The 21,205-nt window shown below is 33.0% G+C and overlaps 2 protein-coding genes across 2 annotated transcripts; one reads left to right on the top strand and one right to left on the bottom strand.

The window, feature by feature from the left end:
* The first annotated feature begins 1,387 nt into the window (after positions 1-1,387).
* Positions 1,388-1,971, top strand: LOC141696555 (secreted RxLR effector protein 161-like). The gene is made up of 2 exons (XM_074500682.1): positions 1,388-1,670; positions 1,754-1,971. The coding sequence occupies exons 1-2, from the start codon at positions 1,388-1,390 to the stop codon at positions 1,969-1,971; spliced, it is 501 nt and encodes a 166-aa protein (XP_074356783.1).
* A 16,588-nt stretch (positions 1,972-18,559) lies between these two features.
* On the bottom strand, positions 18,560-20,578 carry LOC141696554 (uncharacterized). Its single transcript, XM_074500681.1, has one exon. It carries the CDS (start codon positions 20,576-20,578, stop codon positions 18,560-18,562), a length of 2,019 nt encoding a protein of 672 aa, XP_074356782.1.
* Between the last annotated feature and the right edge of the window lie 627 nt (positions 20,579-21,205).

Genomic DNA, 21,205 nt, shown 5'->3' with positions numbered 1-21,205 from the left:
GCATTGCACATGTGAAAATTCCTAGTGTCAAATAACTAAATTGGATGACAAAAGTAAAGTTTTGGTATATTTAGGAAAAAAGTCCGGTACAAAGGGCTGCAGGCTGTATGATCCTAAAACTAATTCTCTCCAATTTAGTCGATATATTGTCTTTGAAGAAAACAAAAGCTGGTCATGGGAACAGGGCTTCGAGGATAATAATTCTCAAAGTTCATTTATCATAGTAAACAAAAAAAAGGCTGAAGAAGCAGATGGTGAAATAATAGATTCTGCATGTGACTTTTCTCATATTGCTACACTAATACAAAGTCGTGTGCGTGACACCAGTCAAACATCTGATGAAGAAAGTGACCCCAGGCGTTATAAACAACTTTCTGATGTTTACAATAATACTGAAGATGTGGAATTACATGATGAGTTAATGCTGATGGGGATAGAGGAACATGTATGCTACAGTCAAGCAATAAAAGAAAAATCGTGGGAAAAGGCAATGACAGTCGAAATCGAAGCCATAAAGAAGAACGAGACTTAGAACTTGGTCGAGTTACCAGCTGGGCACAAACCCACTGGATTGAAATGGGTGTATAAAATAAAAAAGGGACACAGAAGGGAGGATATTAAAGTACAAAGCGCGGCTTGTAGCAAAAGGGTATGTTCAAAAACACGGTGTGGATTATGAGGAGGTCTTTGCTCCAACTAGGTTGGAAATAGTCTGATTACTCCTTGCAGTTGTTGCTAAAAATAGCTGGGAAGTGCATCACCTTGATGTAAAGTCGGTATTTTTAAATGGTGAGTTAAGTGAGGATGTTTATGTATGTCAGCCAGAAGGGTTTGTGGTGAAGGGAAAGGATAATCTTGTATATAAACTAGCAAAGGCCTTGTACGGATTAAAAGAGGACCCACGGGCCTGGTATGCAAAACTTAACTGGTGCTTGAAGAATTTGGGTTTTATCAAATGTCCTTACGAACCAGCTGTGTACACTAAACGAGTAGGGAATGAAGTCTTGCTGGTGGGAGTTTACGTTGATGATTTACTAGTCATAGGGACTAGTGTTGAAAGTATTGATTTTTTTAAGAAGGAGATGATAGAAAATTTTGAAATGAGTGATCTCGAAAAGCTCCCTCACTATCTGGGAATAGAAGTGAAGCAAAGTGTTGATGGCATCAAGTTGAAGCAGAGCGCATATGCAAAGAAAGTACTACTGAAGATTGGTTTGTTTGAATGCAATCCAGTGAAGTATCCAATCGAAGAAAAATAGAAGATGCATAAAGATGAAATCGGGAATCCTGTAGATCCAACTCAGTTTAAAAGCATTGTGGGGGTCTTCGATATTTAGTTCATACTCGTCCTGACATAGCCTTTGTTGTAGGGATTGTAAGTCGCTATATGGAGAGGCCCACGAAACTTCACTACAGTGCGGTGAAGCGTATTTTACGCTATGTAAAAGACACTTTGGATTATGGTCTACCCTATGCAAGAGGAACATGTAATTATATATTATCGGGGTTTTCTGACAGTGATTTGGCAGGAAATAATAAAGATAGGATGAGCACAGGAGGTATGGTGTTCCATCTAAATGACAACTTGATAACTTGGGTCTCTCATAAGCAGAGGTGTGTTGCTCTTTCTTCTTGCGAAGATGAATTCATGGCTGCTACTGCAGCAGCATGTTAGGGTGTATGGTTGCAGAAATTGCCGAGTCAAATCGTCAATATCAAGCAAGGTCCTGTGATAATGTATGTGGATAATAAGTCAGCCATAGACTTGGCAAAGAATCCAACTTTCATGGTCGAAGCAAGCATATAGACATTCGCTATCACTTTATTAGAGAATTTGTTGAGAGAGGAGAAATCGAACTCAAACATGTTAGCACTAATGAACAGAAGGCAGATGTTTTGACAAAGGCCCTGGGAGCAGTCAAGTTCGAGAGTATGCGTGATTTACTTGGGATGAAGAAGTTGTTTGCATAAGTTTAGATTAAGGGAGTGTTTTGTCGGGTTTAATCTAAACTTAACTAGTTTATTTAGCTGTTTTAGTATTTTGTTAATAATGGCATTTGTTAGCCATGTTTTAGTAAGAGACCGAGTCTTACGTGGGTTCATTTTCTTTTGGAGAGTCATGGGGAGTTTATAAGTGTTCAAGGGTGAACGTTGCTGATTTGTAGGAATCAGTTTTTAGCTAGTTCATTTTTATATATTTCCATTTCCTGTAATCAGTTTTTAGAGATGTGATAATAACATATTAGAGTTTTCTTTTCTCCAATTTCAAAGTGTGAACAGGTGTGTGTGTATTGCTTGTATCAGGTATGAAACTTTACATCTACAAACAAATTATCAACCATTGCATGCTGACTAACTGCCTTTACTAATTCCTTGCTATTTGTCAATACTTGAATACCATCGTTTTTCCATTTACTGTTTGATAGCAATTTCACCATATTTTAAGAGATTGTAACTCTTCCTCAAAGGCAATTGTTACTTTTGTTTGACCTGCAAATTAAAGTAATATTTCCCCATTCTTCCTGATATCCTGCAACCACCTTACCTAACTTCATTTTCCAGCTCCCATCAATCAAAGCTACTAAAGAACTGTTAACGGATTCTAATAGCTGCCTCCATTTCATATGTTGACTTGCAGTTACAACTCCTGTAGGTTACACTACGCCATAAACAACCTACGGTAACAAAAAAATGTTATAATAGGATGGCCTAAATGTTACCCCAGGCCATTTTTTGGCTAAGATAACATAAGCTGAAGGTTAGCTAAGTGGGGGTACCTAAGGTAACTTATTTTTTTCTAGTGTAATATGACATTTTATGTTATCTTAGAGTCCTATTGTAACATAATACAGGACTACTGCAATATTAACATTTGTTACCTTAGGTGTTCTAATTTTTTAAAAGAGTGAGGCCAGTGGGGCCCCACATCTAACACGTCAGCATGTTGATGTGGCAAGTGTGGCCCCCACAGAAAGCCCCACAGTGCTGAGTTATCTTGATGACGTGGAATGTGGGTCCCCTGGTTGCATGAAAGTTGACCTTTTAGGTGACGTGGCATGCTAACATGGCAAGTGGGCCCATAGGACCTAGTGTAACACTTTGAAAAACTGTTGTAACATTTTAACTTGCTTACTGAAACTTTTTTAACATACTATAGTAACAGTTTAGGAGGCTATTGGCATGACAAAACAAACCAAACTTTAGACATATCCATTGAACAAGTGAAATCAAACCATCTTATTCCATCCATCCGAAGCAAGCTATATTCCATATTGATCTTACAACTGCCTACCAGTACATAATAAATTAAAAAGTACCTATTCAATCGCTTTTAAACTTGGAGCAAGCTAACCAAATTAAATACATCTTGATTTAAATTTTATTATCAGGTGAAAGAGATTTACTCTAAAGACATGATATTCAGAAAATCACCATATTATCAAACCGGGGAGAAGCTTGATTTGTGGTTTTTTCTGATTATATATACCGGGTTCAATATTTTGAACTACATAATAAAATAGACTTTTTAACTTAGATTTTTATTTGTAATTTCACATAATTTCGATAATTTTCCCTATAATAATTAGGAGTTAGGAAAAAATAATGCTACTAAATAAGTTAATAGAATTCAGGCTTCAATCTTGGTATATAATGCGCAAAAGAGTTACCCCATGTGAACTAACCAGATGAGTATAAAAGTAAAATAGAATGACAACGATTTAAATTAAAATACGTATCTAGAAACAGACCTAATACATCACGTTGATCGGTTAATATGAGCTACAAGTGATCCATTTAAGTTTTGTGTTGTAACTAATACTTACAAATTTGATTTTGAAAATTGATAATCAAGTAAATTTTTTTTACATAAAATAATATCATACCATCTTATTCCGATGATGTGCAAAACCTTTTGGACCAAGAGTGTGAGTGTCAATATATGCTTTACGGCTTTTTGTATTTTTCTTTGCTCTCTCCTAGAAAAATTTGAAAAATTAAATTTTGTTTTGATTATGAACAGCCTAAATATGTAAAATCACAATTATACTTGAACACTCTCATCATTCCAATATTCCAAGAGAATTTTGAATGTATGGAGAGGAATGTCATATGTTCTATTTGCCAAATTTCATTTCATCATTTTCGTATGCTGTATAATGACCCGCCTTTGTTCGACTCTTGTACGTCTTCGAGGATCAATAAATTGTCTCGATCGTCCAATTTTCCAACTCATCGGGAATTATATATCGGGCCTTGCAAAAATTAAGAAAAAATGATAAATAAAACACACATACTTAATCAGTTTTATTATCCTCACCTCTCTTTCTGAAAATAATTATAATTAGAATGAGGAGAATTCAAAACATAGTACATAAATTTATGTATAGTATGAATTTTTTTAAAATTTGAATTTGTTATTTGATAAAGTTTTGGCGCTTTGATTTTATCAAGAAGAGTTTACCCACAACCCTATCTGATTCAATTTTCAATAAATTACTAAATTTTAATAAATGTCCCTAACTAAAAGTGCTCTAAATTATGAAATATAAAATCCACAAAAAATACCTTAACATAGTTTCACATAGTCATCCTCAAGTTTTTTGGAACATGGCGCCAAGTAACATAAGTCAGCAGCTCACATCATTTAGCAATTTTTCCAAGGAAGCAGCCTAATTCTGACAATACTTTGTCATTTTCTGCAATGGGCTAGAAATCGTCACTCATCCCGATGACTACTCTCTTGTCAAAATTTCTCATATGAACTTTGTCCATCCTAGTTTTTCCTCTCATCCTATGAGGATCCGGAACTGCAAGTTTTTGGGAATGTTAAAGTTTTCTACTTGGAAACAATAAAAATTGGCAAATAAAACAATCAGAAAGTATAAGGAAAATATGATGCAGACATGGCAACAAATTAAAACTTAAAAACAAAAAAAATAAAGGAAAATATCAGGTAGGCACGGCAAAAAATTAAAATTTAAAATCAAGAAACTATAAGGAAAATGTAAACCTAACCTTCCATATTGCCTTCCACATTGTCTTCTTCAATATCAAGCAAGATATTTTCCTCGACAACTATCTTACTTGTACTTGCTGCTTTTTCTTGTTCAACCTTTTCCTTTTCTGATTTTTCTTTTTGGCATTTCCTCGTTGGCCTCCAAGCATCCATTGAACCTTGTCCATAAACTTCTCGTTGTTAGTTTGTTTAACTAGTCGAGTGAACTCCAAATCACTCATCAGCAACTTCCAATCACCCAAATTCTTTGCGCTTACATAAATTCCTCCAATTTTCGTATATTCAAGGTCAACTTTCACATGCTCCATGAGTATTGTATACGAAAATTTTTCAGTGTCGACTGCATATACAGTCGTCTCTGTCCCGCCAGCATAGCCTGTACTCTGGAATTCACCTTGATGGTGGAATCTGAGATGAATGACAGTTTGCATTCTATAAAATCATTAGAAAATGTAAATTACATTAGTTTAAAAACACTTTGTGCGTACAGATAATATGAAAAGTAGTACCTACATGTCAATAATAAAATTAATGAAAAAAATAGTACAATTAATATAATTGAAATTGAAATTAACATAGTGCAAAAGTTAAACGGTTCATGCAAATATAAATGCAATGGAAAGTAATGGAAATTATATAAAGAACAGATTATATTAACATTGACAATTTTTTAAAGGTTCAATGATTACAGTCAATAAATGAACTATTACCATAAATATATTGATTTAGAAAATCATGCATGTTCTTCGACTAAGTTAGTCTCAATAAGGACTTGTCGCATCGGAACATCATCCCTAGCCCAACTACCCTCGTTGTCCTGATCTTCAATTTCTGTATACAGGGGTGCATCATTTAAAAGTGCTTCATGTTGACCTTTCTTTTCATTTTTATCTTCAACATCGCACCAGTCCCTAGGCAGCTTATTGACGACATTATACATCATCTTTTCAACTGGATCTTCTACATAGAATACTTGCTGTAGTTGTGAAGCTAATACGTATGGGTCCGATTTCTAGCATAATCGATTAAAATTCACCCGAGTCAGTCCATAAAGATCCTTTTCTTCTTGGTACCAACAACACTTAAATAACACTACAACTAATTCACCCCAATAATCAAGTTCTACTATCTCTTCAATTGATCCATAGTAACTGACTTCGCTGACTTTTGGGTTATCATCCTTCGATCTTGCAAAATTAGTTGTCAGAGCCGTCAAGAAAACACCACTATTTTTTGGTGTGCATCTAGCATCCCTGTTCTCCGTGTTGTATCTATATCCGTTGATCACATATCCTCCCTACTTCTTAGCTAAAGGATTAGGTCCCATTGCAAGGACTTCTAGTTCCTTCAAAATATTCCCTCTTTTGCCAACCTCTCCCTTAATCCACTTCCAAAATTCTTCGTTGTGTTCCCTAGCCTTTTTATATCTTCGATTTTTTGCTTGAGTTATAACCAAAGCTTCATGTTTTCTACAAAAAAATAGATAATTTAAATTTCTAGAAAAAAGCGAGTAATTATATAATTAAACTAAGTTAGGACTGGAATTAAAACTTACGCAATTAACTCGTCCACATCTTTGTTTCCAGAGTTGAACAGAATATAATGATGCATTCTCATCCAGTGAGATACTTTTAAATGTATAAATTTTCCATTTTTATTTCTTCTTGTACTGATATGGTATTCCATCTTATCTGGATAACTTTCAATTTTTCGAGACTTGGTCATATCCAATCTGATATTTCCACCCAAGAATCTTGAACAAAATGTTTAGCATTCTTGTGCAAGGTACCCCTCAGCGGTAGAACCCGCTGGTTTACTCCTGTTTCACACATAATTTTTTAATTTGCTTAAATAATCCTCAATTGGACACATGGAAACAAGGCATAAACTTCAAATATAAGATTTTTTTATGGGGCACATATAAAAATTTTGTATTATAATAATGACCCGTCCACTCATGCCTTGTGAAATATAAATAAAAACTCATTAGCTATGCTCTATTTAGTATATATCTACCAATGATTTCGTTTTTCAATCTTTGTTTTCTTTTATCTCACTTCCATTACCTTGTCATCCCATATTTTTTCATAACTGAACATACTTTCATGTAACTCGTCAACTTTTTATCAAGTTATAGTAATTTGTATTTTATAACATTAACAAGGAACTAAAGATATACTAAATCATTTTTTCTTAAAAATAGGTATTGAGCCCAATATTATATAATCATCTAACTCAAATTTTAAGTGAAATTAAAATTAATTATAAATCTTATTCTTCACAATAATATATAATGATATAATTTCCTAGATCAAATATTGCAATCTTTCTTTCATTAAAAATTTGATTGTCTAAATTTGTTTATATGACTAACTTATAATCTCTTCATTGGATTAATTTTTATATTTATTTGTCTTAGTTATTTTTATGAAGGCAGAGTAAGTTGAGTCTTAGCATATATTTTCAGGTCTCATAAAATAAAATCCTATGGGATAATGGATAATAAAATTCTATCAAGTCAGAGTGTCTCTGCTAAGATTTATATGCTTATTCCTGGTTTATTCTCTTCACATTTTGTTTTATTTTATGTCCTAGATTACTTTTGTATTATAGATATGTTGATAAGTTACATGTATTTATAATTAAACTTTTTGACTAATTGGATCTAAGTTTTTCTTCAGTAAGATTGTCCGTAGAAAAATGTCCAATTTAAAATTTACTCAATCATCTTGAAGATTTAAAATTGATTTACTTTTCTTGATGATATATGAATTTTTCTAATGAATTAAGGTGAATATAAAAAAAAGTTTAACCATAATATATGCGCTAATTCGCCTTAATGGTCCCATTATATCAAGATATCTTTCATATATATATTTTTAGATATATTAAAATATCGTTTTTCACAAAAGCCTGAGGGTTGTAACCGGCCTATTTCTTTTCACTAGTTTTAGTTCTCTTTTAGAAAGTAGATAGTATTAATTAACATTTTCTTTAAGTGTATATTTTTTCCTAATATATTTATAAAATCAAAACACATTTATAAAAAATTAAAAACATATAGCTAGCATATAAATTAGGTTAAATTAAACTACAGTTACATTTCAGTTTAATATTAAAAGACATTCAAATTGTTGACAGTATATTTCACATGAAATAGCATATAACTAACAGAAATGCTAATAAATTACACAAATTTGAAAATTTTATATTTCTGATATTGTCACGTATACAATTAATAAAAAGGTTCATTTATAAAATTTTAAGATATATATATAATGTAGAAATAACCTAAATTTTGATAATTTAACTAATAAGAAACTTATTTTAAGAGAATTTGTTGACATACAAAATTAGGGATTGCAAAATACTGTTAAGCGGATGGAAAGTATAACCTAAACCTCAAAAGAAAGCAAAAAATATAACCTAATACCTCAAGGAAAACAATGGAGACTGAGTAGACCGAATTAGCAATAAAAATTGAGCTGTACAGCTGATCGTTCTGGGCGGCTTAGCTATATCTTTAATTGGTAAAATATTTGGTTAAGTGACTTGATATTTGACCATAAAACAAAAATCATCAATTCAGGTGATGTAAGTTTAGTTTTTCTGTTATGAAGGCTGTTGTTAAGTTGGATAGTGAAAAATGAGAGAGACCTTGAAGCATTGGGTCCCCGAAAGTACAAAACTGAACAAAGTTATCATTTATGATATTCAATATATATTGGTTATGTTTGGGAACTATTCGGGGTTTTTTATGGATTCGTAAATGTTGTTGAGTTTGTATTGAAATGTTGTTGGTGTTATATTAAATTGAAATGGTTTGATGTTGAATTGAAATGACAGTGCACAACCTGTATTTTTTATAAAAAATGAAAAAAAAATCAACCAAAAGGTGTCAAAACTGACCCTTTTCTATCGTATTATCTCTCAACGAACCGACCAAAAGAAGAAATAACTGTCAACATTCTTAGAAAAATCGATTGTCTCCATAACAGGGTGGTCGATTACGAGATGGTCCATTACTACGGATTTGACTACAGTTGATTTTGAGTTTATTCTAATTATGTTTAGTAGACATAACTACTCGTGCATGGTCAGTTTTAATCTACTTACAAATCATCATTTGTGCATATATGGTGACAAATGTACAAGTTCAACCAACAGATCTCAGATACCTTGGAAGTCCAATGCCAAGGCATAACAGCCATGAAGAAGAACATGAAGACAATACTCACTCAGGATTATAAGCACTTTGACTCAAGAGCTGAATAGTCACTGACAGATTTATATGACAGATTTCTAAAGTTGTTAAATGATCTAGATTTGGTTGAAAAGAAATATGATTTTGAAGATTCCAATTTGAAGTTCCTCATTGGACTTCCTAAAAAATGGGACTTGAAAGCAACATCCATCAAAGATGATTATGAACTTGAAGAGACATCACTGGATAAAATCTATGGTCTGCTCACAATTCATGAACTTGAGATGGAGAAGAGAAGTAAGATGAAAGGCTTAAGATCAAGGCAAGTTTCCTTGAAGGTTGAAGAGAATCCTTAGGGGAAATTTGTGAGAAAGAACCATTCAAGAGTAAAGGCTATGGTTGTAAAGTCTGATATAGATTCATCAAATATTGATGATGACTCAAATACTGATAATTTCACAGACTGTGATATAAATGACTGTGATGACGAGAAGCTTTTACAAATGACGGCCTTGATGGTAACAAGCTTTAAGAATATGGTTTCTTTAAAAGAGGTTCTAGTTATTCAAACTCTGATATGAAGAACTATAAGAAATCAGATGGAAAAGAGTATAGACAAGAATAGTGGATACGTATAAGATCAAGTACTACAACTGACTGCAAAAGCTAAAAGCTGAAAGAAAGCAAGCCTTGATCACAAAGACGTAATATTGGGTAGACACCTTAGATATTGATAAGGAAGTCAACTATGCACTCATGAAAAATGCTGATACGCACTCTGCAACTGATGAGATTAAGGCACATCAAACAACTCTTGCTTTTGATACTGCTAGTACTGTTAGCTATATGTATCAGACTCTTAAAAATGAAAGGATTAAAATTGAAAGCTCTGATCAAAGAAAAAATAATGATCATCTAGAAGCTGAGTTAATCTGTTTGCATGAAATTTAAAAAGAAAGAGATGATGCTTTTTTCTGTTAAAAAAATTACTTGAAAAACATGTTTATCTAGGAAAAGAATTGTCTAAAGAAAGAGAAATTATTAAATTTTGGACTAAATTAGATAAATTAACTTAGACTTTAATTGAAAAGGTTATTGTAATTCAGGATTAGGTTATGCAGACAAGCCTATGAAACTGAAAAACATAGACCAGTAAATACTGATGATTAAGTACAAATGACAGGTCTAAGTTAACTCTTGTTAAATTTGACTTAAATACTGATTGACTTAAATCAGTAAATGAGAATGGTCCTTCATCACGAGTTAAGTCAACCTTAACTACTGATAATTCTGACCAGGTCAAAGCTAAGAGAGTAAATATTGGTTTAATGTCACAAAAACAGCTTAAGCAAAAATTTAAGAAAATGACAAAGAAAAATAAGGAAAAATAGTGTAAGAAGAACAAAATTGGTAAAGTACGTGTTAATAAGGAAATTACAAGTATAAATCCATTCCTAATGTGCCTAGAAAGGCTTGATTAAATTATGTTAGTACTAATCACCTTGCTATTGTTTACATAAATAATAAATAAATAAATATTGTTCCTTCTAAATTAGAGTTTAGGAACATATTAGTTAGATATAGATCACATGAGTCTTGTTTTTATCGTATTATCATTTGGTATTCCATTTACACATATAAAGAGTATCACAGTTTGTATTATAATTATTATGAAGTAAAACCCTCTTTAAATAAAAAAAAAGTTATTTCTGCATGTGTAACTTCTGATAATAAGACCATTAACATAAACTCTGATATGAAGATTTTTTCCAAAAATGTTAACACACTTAATAAGGCCAAAGGATTTAAGCAAGTTCGGGTCCTTAAAAATTCGAACTAGTGGCCTATATAATTGTAAAGTAACATGATGAATATTCTAGACTTGGAGAGTGGATGCTCAGGACACATGATTGGAAATAAAACTTTGCTATCAGAGTTGAAGGAGAAAGCTAGCACTACTACAAATCTGCTCTTGTATAACACTTTTTTTAAACCTTGTATAGCGCTTTTGAGCGTTATGCAACACGCCGCTATGCAAGTGGCAATTACTTGTACATCGCTTATTTTGGCGCTCTGTAAGTGCTCCTCTTGGATAGCATTTTAATAAGTGTAATATAGGTAAGTGTCGTACAAGTACATCTTAGTGGATAACAGTTTTTAAAATGCTATATAAGTTGGAGACCCGACGTTGTACAACATTTTTTGAAGTGGTATGTAAGGAGCAACACTTACTTGCATAACGCTTCAAAAATGCTATATAAGCATTGGGCACATATACCATCTGCCATCCTATATAGCACTTTTGAAACTGCTATATTAAGACCTCCTTTTTATAAAAAAAATAATAATTGATATAATTTCACTATTTGTACACATTTGCTGTTTTTTGAAAATCCCTAAAATACAATCCAACCTCGCTAATTACAAAAAATGTAAACTCAAATTCAAATCAATCACACAAACTGAACTTGTAAAATAAAAAGATTTGAAATCAATCATAAACTTTCATAATGATTTAAAAATCTCCAGCAGAGTAACAATTAAATAACAACGAGAAAACATCACTAGATCTAGATCTCAAACAACTGTATTTCGTTATTTACTACAAGCCAACAAGTAGGATAAGATAAAAAAACTACATATTCAAAAGTTTTCCCTTCAGATACCGGTTGTAAAAGAATCCTGCCCAATTATCTCGGAAGCGGAGCATTTTTTCATGAGAATAGCACATGAGTCTGTTAGAACGAGTGAACTGCACACATGAATATTATAAAAAATTAATAAATGATGTTAAAATATAGTTGGCTTCTTTTTAGTATTAGCAATGTTAGGGTCACTTACATTTACACTTATACTCGTTTCACCGGAACGCAACACATCTTCAATAAAAACATCCCACGTAATGTCCACAAAAAATACCATCATTTGGAAGTTGTTTAGGGCACTGTGCATAACAATAATCATATATCACTACCTTATCATAACAACAACAACAATGTTGGACATGCTTCAATTTAATAAACAACACTTTATAAGGTCTTTGCTTGGCTCCTCTTCTAAAAAATACTCAGTACCTAATGAACTAACAAGTCTATCAAATTCATTAGAAAAAATACACTATAAAAAGAATTAGGCTACTCTATTTATATGTACACAATTTTTATAAAATACAAACACATATATACAAATGAAAACTATCTATCTTGTTTAAAAATATTTTTTAAATATTTGGTTAATCATATAAGTAAATTTATATTAGATTTTATAATACAAAAGAATAAAGCTAATATATATACGTATATAATATAAGCGTAGCACTAAATATTTATTATATAAAATATTTATATTTTAAATATATTTATCTAGATAAATATTTGAAAAAGCTATAATTGCTATAAGATTAAATTGTCAGAAAACACCTATTAATTTTAAAATACAAATATTAATAGGGAAGTTAAAGTGAACTTTCACCATGATGAATATAAAATACAAATATTAATGGATAGTAAAACCCATATCACAGGGGTTGTAATATTTAAGGCCATCATCAGTGTTTACGTGTATGTTTGTCCATTTAAAGGTGTTATATGCCATCTTTGTATAAGTTTTTCCAGGTCCAGTCCCAAAAGAAACCAAGGCCATGAATAGAAAATATATTTGATATAAGAAATAAGCATTAACCTTTATAACTTCGATGTGCAAGTTATTAACTACATATTTCTACTTACGTTTCTATAAGTGCCTTCAAATTCTTGTATTTTACTATGGTGGCCTTTGGAGCTGGATCCATAAAGTAAATGCTCTCTATTTTTGTATTTATGGCAACCAAGACCCAATATTTTCTAAAAATTGTTTATCAGTAATAAGTACATGAAATTAAATAAACTTACATAGTGACACAAAAAATGTAACTTACTAAATATTATAAGGCACAAAAAGTAAGTGCTCTTTATCAACATATCCCAGCATAAACTTTGCCAAACTCGATGAAGCCTTGGAATTATCCGATAAGTAACACACGACATGAGGTGAAGCAAAAGAAAACTTCTCCGATAAGTAACACACGACATGAGGTGAAGCAAAAGAAAACTTCGCTGCCATGTTTTCATTTTTGGATAAATAGACCTCACATAAATACCTAAGAAAAAACATGATTAGAAAAAAAAGGTGCAAATAAGAGATCCATGAAATTTGTTTTTGTATTACCTAATGTAGAACGTCAGGCTCGAAGCACTTAACGATTGCTCATTTAGTACCTCCAAAACATTCTCCTTATTAATATGCTCGGTCCAAGGGTCTCCATCCCAAAAAGGTCCCATTTCAATCTCTACATCTGAAACACGATTAAATACAATAGCAAGACGAACCATTTCCACAACTCCGTCATGTGAAACATCTTGAGCGAGAGGATAACCTAATTGTTTCGAAGAAACTGTAGCGATAGACTCAACTGTTTTCTCCCTCTCTTTATCCTTAACCTTTTTCTGGCCAACCTGTTTAACCCTTTCTCGGTATTTTTCTTTATTTAATATTTTTGGAGGTGTCTAGAAAAGAGTAACATAAAACTGAATATCAGACAAGATAAGCATGAGGATTAAAAAAAATTTAAAGTAAATATCAACCTCTAGTTTCATTAAGACCAATTTGCGTGGCCATGCAAGAAAATATCCTGGAGCATCTCCAATAAGGTAGGCCTCGTCACAAGCTCGAGGTAATTGAGTATTAACCTCTGATGGTACTGCCACCTCAAACTGCACCCTCACATATCCTTCTTCTAATGGAACACCATGAAGCATTGTATCATCCATATCATTCCACAAGGTCCCTCGCCCAACATATCTACGACCGGGATCTAGGTACAGAAAGCAAGGATTTTTTCCCTGTAATTACAGATATTAACAAAAATTATAGTTAAACTAAATTAGCAGAACCATAAGTACAAAGGTGACCAAGAGCATATTATAATACTCCCCTGTATTATAATGCTAAGTTATTGTGTTACCTATATAGCCATACCATGCCTGTTTTATATTAATTATAAGGATAACTTTATACCTCAGGAAGGTCTTCACTTGCAACAGCTTCATCAGCATTATGATCGTCGCAGTGATCACTATAAACATCATCATCCATGTCAAAGTTATCTGTATGGCTAGAACCTCCAGATTGCAAACCCGGAATATACCCCTTGCATTTTAACTCGTTGATTTCATTTTTCAAAACAAAAACATCATTTTTCAACTTAGCCAACTCACTCACAGATGTTGCTGCTCGCAACGAGGTCTTAGTTACACCCCATCCTAAACCTCTTACTCGTCCTGAATACTCTAATGGTATTAACCGAGCAAGTAGGTCATCAGTTCCAATATTTGTAAGCTCGTGTTCTTGCAACTGATTTGATATGGCAACCTGATAATATTTGATACAATTTCAAATATATTATTAATTTTTGCAAGTATAATAGAGGTCTATCAATAATTAGTGAAAATGAGAGATAAAGTATATATTACCACATCCTTAAGAACTTGTTGTGCAATAGGATCATCCACTACACCACTAGAATTTCTCGTAGCATATTCCCATGCGTCTAAACGAGTCACAATAGGGTCCTTCTCTCCCGCTTTAATTTTTTCAGCAATCTGAACATTATTTTATTGCATGAACAAAGTAATGACAATCACAGTTGATGCTATACATGAGATAATAATGTTAATTCTAAATATATTCAAAAAAGGCTTCCAAGTCAGAAGAAATAGTATTCCGACGAGGATAATTAGTATACTAAAGATATTTAGTATTCCTAAATATCATGTACTACATAACTGAACATGATTTAAATTTATACACTATCTTACTATTTTTAAAATTTATAATGTTTCTTCTTGCAAAACGCACACACACTGTGTATTTATCCATATAAAGTTGACTAGATCATAGATGACAACTGTTTATTTATCCATTATATGTTCAAAACACATAGCATTACATGATTTCATCTAAAATACTCAAGGGAAACTAAATGACAACTGTGTATTTATCCATTATATGTGCAAAATATAGAGCATTATGTATAATTTCATCTAAAATACTACAGAGAAATAATATTTTTTCATAAGAATTCAATTAGGTCAGTGGACAAAAAAAATCTTCATTTTTATAATTAACAATTGGAGAAATAAGGACCAGCGAAGTGATCTTTCATTAATAGCTTGTGGTCTGTTTAGGTATTCACAAAGAGACATTATTTGTCAAACCGCGACATAAATCATACTCAACTACACAAAAAACTAAGAACCAAATAAGCATTAGGAGTAGAACTAGCTGATGCACATAGCAACAACTGAATTTACGTGTAAACAACAATATATGGCTAAACAATATAAGGCTTAAGCAATGACTTAAACTATACTCTGCACTTAATTTTACAGTAACCTAACATGTGTAAAGGTAATGTTGAAATACCCAAGAAAGAAGACATATTGCAAAGTCAAGTTATCCACATTTCCACTTCTTTGCAATTTACCATTTTAAGTTAAGGCTTATTAAGTTCAATAATAAATTTATCATTGATAGGAAGCTGCAAAAAGGGTCTAGTTTCACTAAATTTGTTCAGGTATGTTGTTCACTGAAAGCAATATGGGGGCTTTTTTTTATGTAAAGAGAATTAAAGAATGTAAATGCATAAATGGGATCACTTCCTGTATAAGAAATAAACTTATCAGGCATCCCATATATGTCCACGACTCCACGGTTGAGGTGGCAATAATTTATTGAACTTGCTTTCAAACTAAACTTACAATTATTTCTCTTATACGCACGTAGCCAACACATGCCTTCTTGTATCTTGCCTCTATCCCTTCTGCTCGCTCTGCATTTTGTTTACTTTTTTCCTACAATTAGTTTGGTATTAAAATATATTACAGGATCAAGTATATAACTATTAGATCATGTATTGGGCATCAGATTATGTAACTATTTCTATCACCTAGGATTTAAACTTTCATTCATCACAAATCATGATACAAACGTACAAGCCAATCTTATTATATTGCATAATGACACTACTAATTTGAGAAAATAAAGTAAGTAACCAATGAGTAAAGAATATATTTACCACAAAACCTTCTTTCATTGAGGTTGCCACAAACTCTTTCCAGTAAGGGGCCACCGAGGAAAAGTGTGCATATAAGGGAGGTGGCTCCACAGAGTAGTTACCATTTTTGCCTCTAGCTAATTTTCTTAATCTAGTTCTGAATTGTCGATGGAGGGCACCTGCACGAGAAATAATTTTTTCCTTATGTTCTTCTTCAACACCATGAAAAGTTTCCTGCATATTACACAAATTCATATGTATCCAATTTTAAAAAAATGAAGAAACTATAGATCATAAGTATGTAAAGAAATTTACTGGAAAATAATTCAGTATGCAGAATCTAAATGTTACTGTATGAGCAATCAGGATAAAATAAAACAACCAAATAAAATCTAATATGCAACCAAATTTATTGTTTTGTACCTTAATTTCATCCCATAATGCTTCTTTCATATTAATTAAATCTTTTTTTCTCCAATCCTCACATATTATTGGAAAATTTCGTCTTGCATAAGATCCGACAAAATAAGACAGAGACATAGACTCTCTACCAATCGGTTGTCCCAACTCATTCCAGTTCACCTAATAATATAATGAGTGATAAGTAGTAGAAAAAGGAAGTATTGTGAAATTTATATAGCAATTTGCAATATCAGTGACTTTAACTATCAAACATAAATTTACAATTTGTCATTTACCTTTTGTATAATCCCTTTAGTCCTTGCTTTCTTGACCTTGAGCATGTTTACTATCCCACGCCTCGCACGTTTCTGTTTAACACCAATATCATTTGTGCCATCGGTGCCATTTGTACCTTCAGATCCAGAAGCCATAATCCTAAACAAAAAGCATTTAATAGAATACTAAGAAAGCTGGACCAGTACCATAGAGTGATATAACAAAAAGTTCAATATTAATTTGACAGATTTTTTGAACTAGTGTAAATATTACCATATATTTAAATAACACACAAAAGGTTATTTTGACAGAAAAATTTATAGTAAATTTTACACACATTTCTTAGCTTTACTTTTCCGCTTGCGTTTTTTAATAGGCTTTGATCTTTTGTGTCCATGCACATTAAGAAATTCTGGGTTCACATATTCTCCCTCATCATGATCAGTCCTAGAATAATAACATTCATCATCGTCATCGTTCATGGCTGTGGAAATATTGGCTCTAACAAAAGGATCATCCATGGCATCGACTTCATCATCTACACCATCACTAACTTGATAGTTGTTGCTGAGCTTGTTAGATAACACAACAATTGACCACTTCTTATCAATTGGATCAGTAACATAGAAAACCTCTTGGGCTTGTGATGCCATTATGAAAGAATCATCTTTATACCCCACCTTGGTAAGATCAACACGTATGAACCCTGACTCTTCAACATGTACACCACCGACATTGTTAACCCAATTGCAATCAAAAACTGGCACCCTAAAGCAAACGTAATCTAACTCCCAAATATTCTTAATTCTTCCAAAATAAGTGGTATCAGCCAAAACTGGATCTGTGTCATTACTTGACTGATGTAGTGTCGTTGCTGTAATTGCAACTCCACTATTCTGCATTGTGCTTGTTGCATCATGTTCACTTGTGTAAAAGGTATATCCATTTATGAGATAACATTTGTAAGAATACACAAATGAATCAGGACCTCTTGACAACCATTTAATCCTATCCGATATTGATTCACTATTTTTAAGTAACTCATTGGTGACATGATTCTTGAACCAATCAATGAATGTGCGATTGTGCTCAACTTCAATCCAATTAGCACCTCTCTCTGGATGTTCTAAGGTGATAGTCTTCTTATGCAGATCTACAAAGGGAACAACATCAACCGTGTTGTGTAGAACACAAAGATGCACCCGATGCCATTGTGCACGATCGATCTCTACTTGTTGACCTCCGGTTACACCTTCACCATCAATTCTACCACTGTGGTGATTAACTGGCAAACCAATAACATCAACATTTGGGATAAATTCTGACCAAAACTCTATTGCTTCCTCTATTAGATAGCGTTCTGCTATGCAACCCTCTGGTTGAGACCTATTCATCACATATTCTTTCAAATTTTCAAATATCACTCTACTGGGTACATCCATCTCATACGCGCAGGACCACACATCCTAGTCTCATAAATCAGGTGAATAGTCAAGTGAACCATGATATCAAAGAAAGATGGTGGGAAATACATCTCAACCTCGCAAAGTGTCTCTACAATTTGTCGTTATAGATACGATAACCTTCTTGGATCAATGACCTTGCTACTCATTGACTTGAAGAACCAACACAACTTTGTGATTGTTACCCTAACCTTTTCCGGCAAGATGGGTCGTAAGGCAATCGGTAACAAATTCTCCATGATGACATGACAATCATGGGATTTTAATCCCTTTAATTTTAGTTCATTTAAATCCACAAGATTTTTTATGTTTGATGAGTATCCCTTAGGTACCTTCACAGAATGTAGTGTTTGTAATAAGATTTTTTTCTCATTCCTCGACAGAGTATGAGCTGCAGGGGGCAAATAAGGTTTTTTGCCTTCAACTTCTATGGGGGCTAGTTCGCTTCTTATTCCCATGCCCATCATGTCCATTCTTGCACTCAAACCATCTTTTGTTTTACCCGGGACACCCAACAAAGTACCAATTAGGCTGTCAAACACATTTTTTTGTACATGCATAAGATCAATAAAATGTCTAACATAAAGGTCCTTCCAATAAGGCAATTCAAAGAAAATTGAACGCTTCTTCCAACCCTTAGATGGAACATCTTTTGCGAATTTCTTTCCAAACTCTATGTTTATATTTTCAACCTCTTTAAACACTTCAAGGCCCGACCGTATACGAGGAGGACCTCGTTTTTCAACTTCACCGTTGAATGCCATTGCCATATTTCTATATCTATTATTAGAGTCTAACCACCGCCTATGCCCTATATAAACACACTTCTTACAATTCTTTAATCGGACATTATCCGTCTCATCACCACATAAAGGACATGTATCATAACCTTTCACACTATATCCAGATAGATTACTATAAGTGGGAAAATCACTTATAGTTCCAAACAACATGGCCTTTAACCTAAAATGATCATTTCTATAACGATCTTCTACTTCAATACCCTCTTCCCATAGTAGCTTCAAATCCTCAATCAAAGGTGCCAAATATACATCAATGTCATTACCAGGTTGTATAGGACCAGATATTAAGGTAGACATCATCATATATTTACGCTTCATACAGAGCCACGGCGCCAAGTTATAAATAATTAGAATGACAGGCCAAGTACTATGAGAACTACTTTGGAGACGGTGAGGATTCATTTCATCGGTTGAAAGTGATAAGCGAAGATTTCTTGGTTCCTTCCCAAAGTCCTGATGTACATCATCAAATGTCTTCCACTGAGGTGAATCAACAGGGTGTCTCAACATTCCATCTTTAATTCTCCCGTTGTGATGCCATGTTAAATGTTTTGAATCTTCAGGACTAGCATACAACCGCATCAGTCTGGGTATTATTGGGAAGTACCACATGACCTTGGACGGGGAATTTCCATCCTGAAATCGTTTTAAATGACATTTTGGACATTCATCCAACATTTCATACTCTTTTCGGTAAAGAATACAATTATTTGGGCACGCATGAATTCGGTTGTGTACTAATCCAATGGATTTGAGCATTTGTTTAGCTTCATAAGCTCTACGAGGGAGAACATTACCATCCGACAAAAGTTCACTAACAGCTGTGAGCATCTCCGTGAAGAACGCATCAGAAATTTGATGACCAACTTTTAGGTTATATGGAGTCAACACAGCCGATAATCTAGAAGCCTTAGTGCACCTAGGCCATAAAGGTAAAGCAGCATCGTTCTTTAACTCCTCATGCATATCAGGATGATCACGTAATTCATCATTAATGATGTTAGGGATATCCTTTTTAACACTAGAACTACCACCCTCAGCATCTTCCATAAAATCGGTATCAACTGTATCTATAAATTGATAATCAAAGTTAAAGTTACCAGAGTTATTTTCTCCTCTCTCTTCCCCATGATATGTCCAGCGGGTATAGGTTTTCTCAAAACCATGAAACATCAGGTGGTCCTGCAACTCGTTTGGACCATTAACTTCAATAATATTCAAACATTTCGTACATGGGCATAAGATGAAATTAATATTCTTGGAATTTTCTGCCGCAAGCTTACAAAACTGTTTGACACCAGCTTTGTATTCTTCCGACATCCGATATGCTTTTATCCATTTATGATCCATAAGAACACTAATAAATATACAACCTGAAGTTTTATGTTATACAATTTAGTATCAAATTAATTATATAAAAGGCAAAGAAAAAATTGATACTAAGTACATGCATACATATATTTCATGAAATAAATAAATAAATTCTGACCAATTAACGCTGATATAGCCGGTATACCCATTTTTATATATATCTCGAGATTAAACAAAATTTCAATATAATTTTAATTTAGTATTTTCAGTTCAATTATAACTATTCTGGAATCTTGATTATGTCCAAATGCATGCTCTTATCAACCAACACAAGCAGAGAGCATAAACATTATTCAATAAACTTTTATCTGCTGGAAATTGTACAATTGTCAAATGGATTGAAAATTACACCTTCTGAACATGTCAAAAACTATAAAAGCCAACAAGGTCATTATAATTCCAGATTTTGCACATGGCCCTTGTGTTCAAAGCCTAAAGGGACCATCCGTCCCTAAAATAAGATGATACGAAATCCTAAAAAACCGGTTTTACGTTTTGCAGGTTTTTCTTTATATTAATTAGTGAGAGTGACAAAAGACCTAATTCTTGAAAGTTCATATACCACATAATGAGTAA

This window comes from Apium graveolens, chromosome 11, assembly GCF_009905375.1.
Source record: "Apium graveolens cultivar Ventura chromosome 11, ASM990537v1, whole genome shotgun sequence".
In the NCBI taxonomy this organism is placed as follows: domain Eukaryota; kingdom Viridiplantae; phylum Streptophyta; class Magnoliopsida; order Apiales; family Apiaceae; genus Apium; species Apium graveolens.
This window is presented reverse-complemented; position numbering and strand designations above follow the sequence as displayed.

Coding starts and splice junctions, on each gene's coding strand:
- LOC141696555 (XM_074500682.1), top strand. CDS start 1,388: ATGGAGAGGCCCACGAAACTTCACTACAGTGCGGTGAAGCGTATTTTA. Junction 1,671..1,753: donor GGCTGCTACTGCAGCAGCAT/GTTAGGGTGTAT, acceptor GTGGATAATAAG/TCAGCCATAGACTTGGCAAA.
- LOC141696554 (XM_074500681.1), bottom strand. CDS start 20,578: ATGTCGGAAGAATACAAAGCTGGTGTCAAACAGTTTTGTAAGCTTGCG.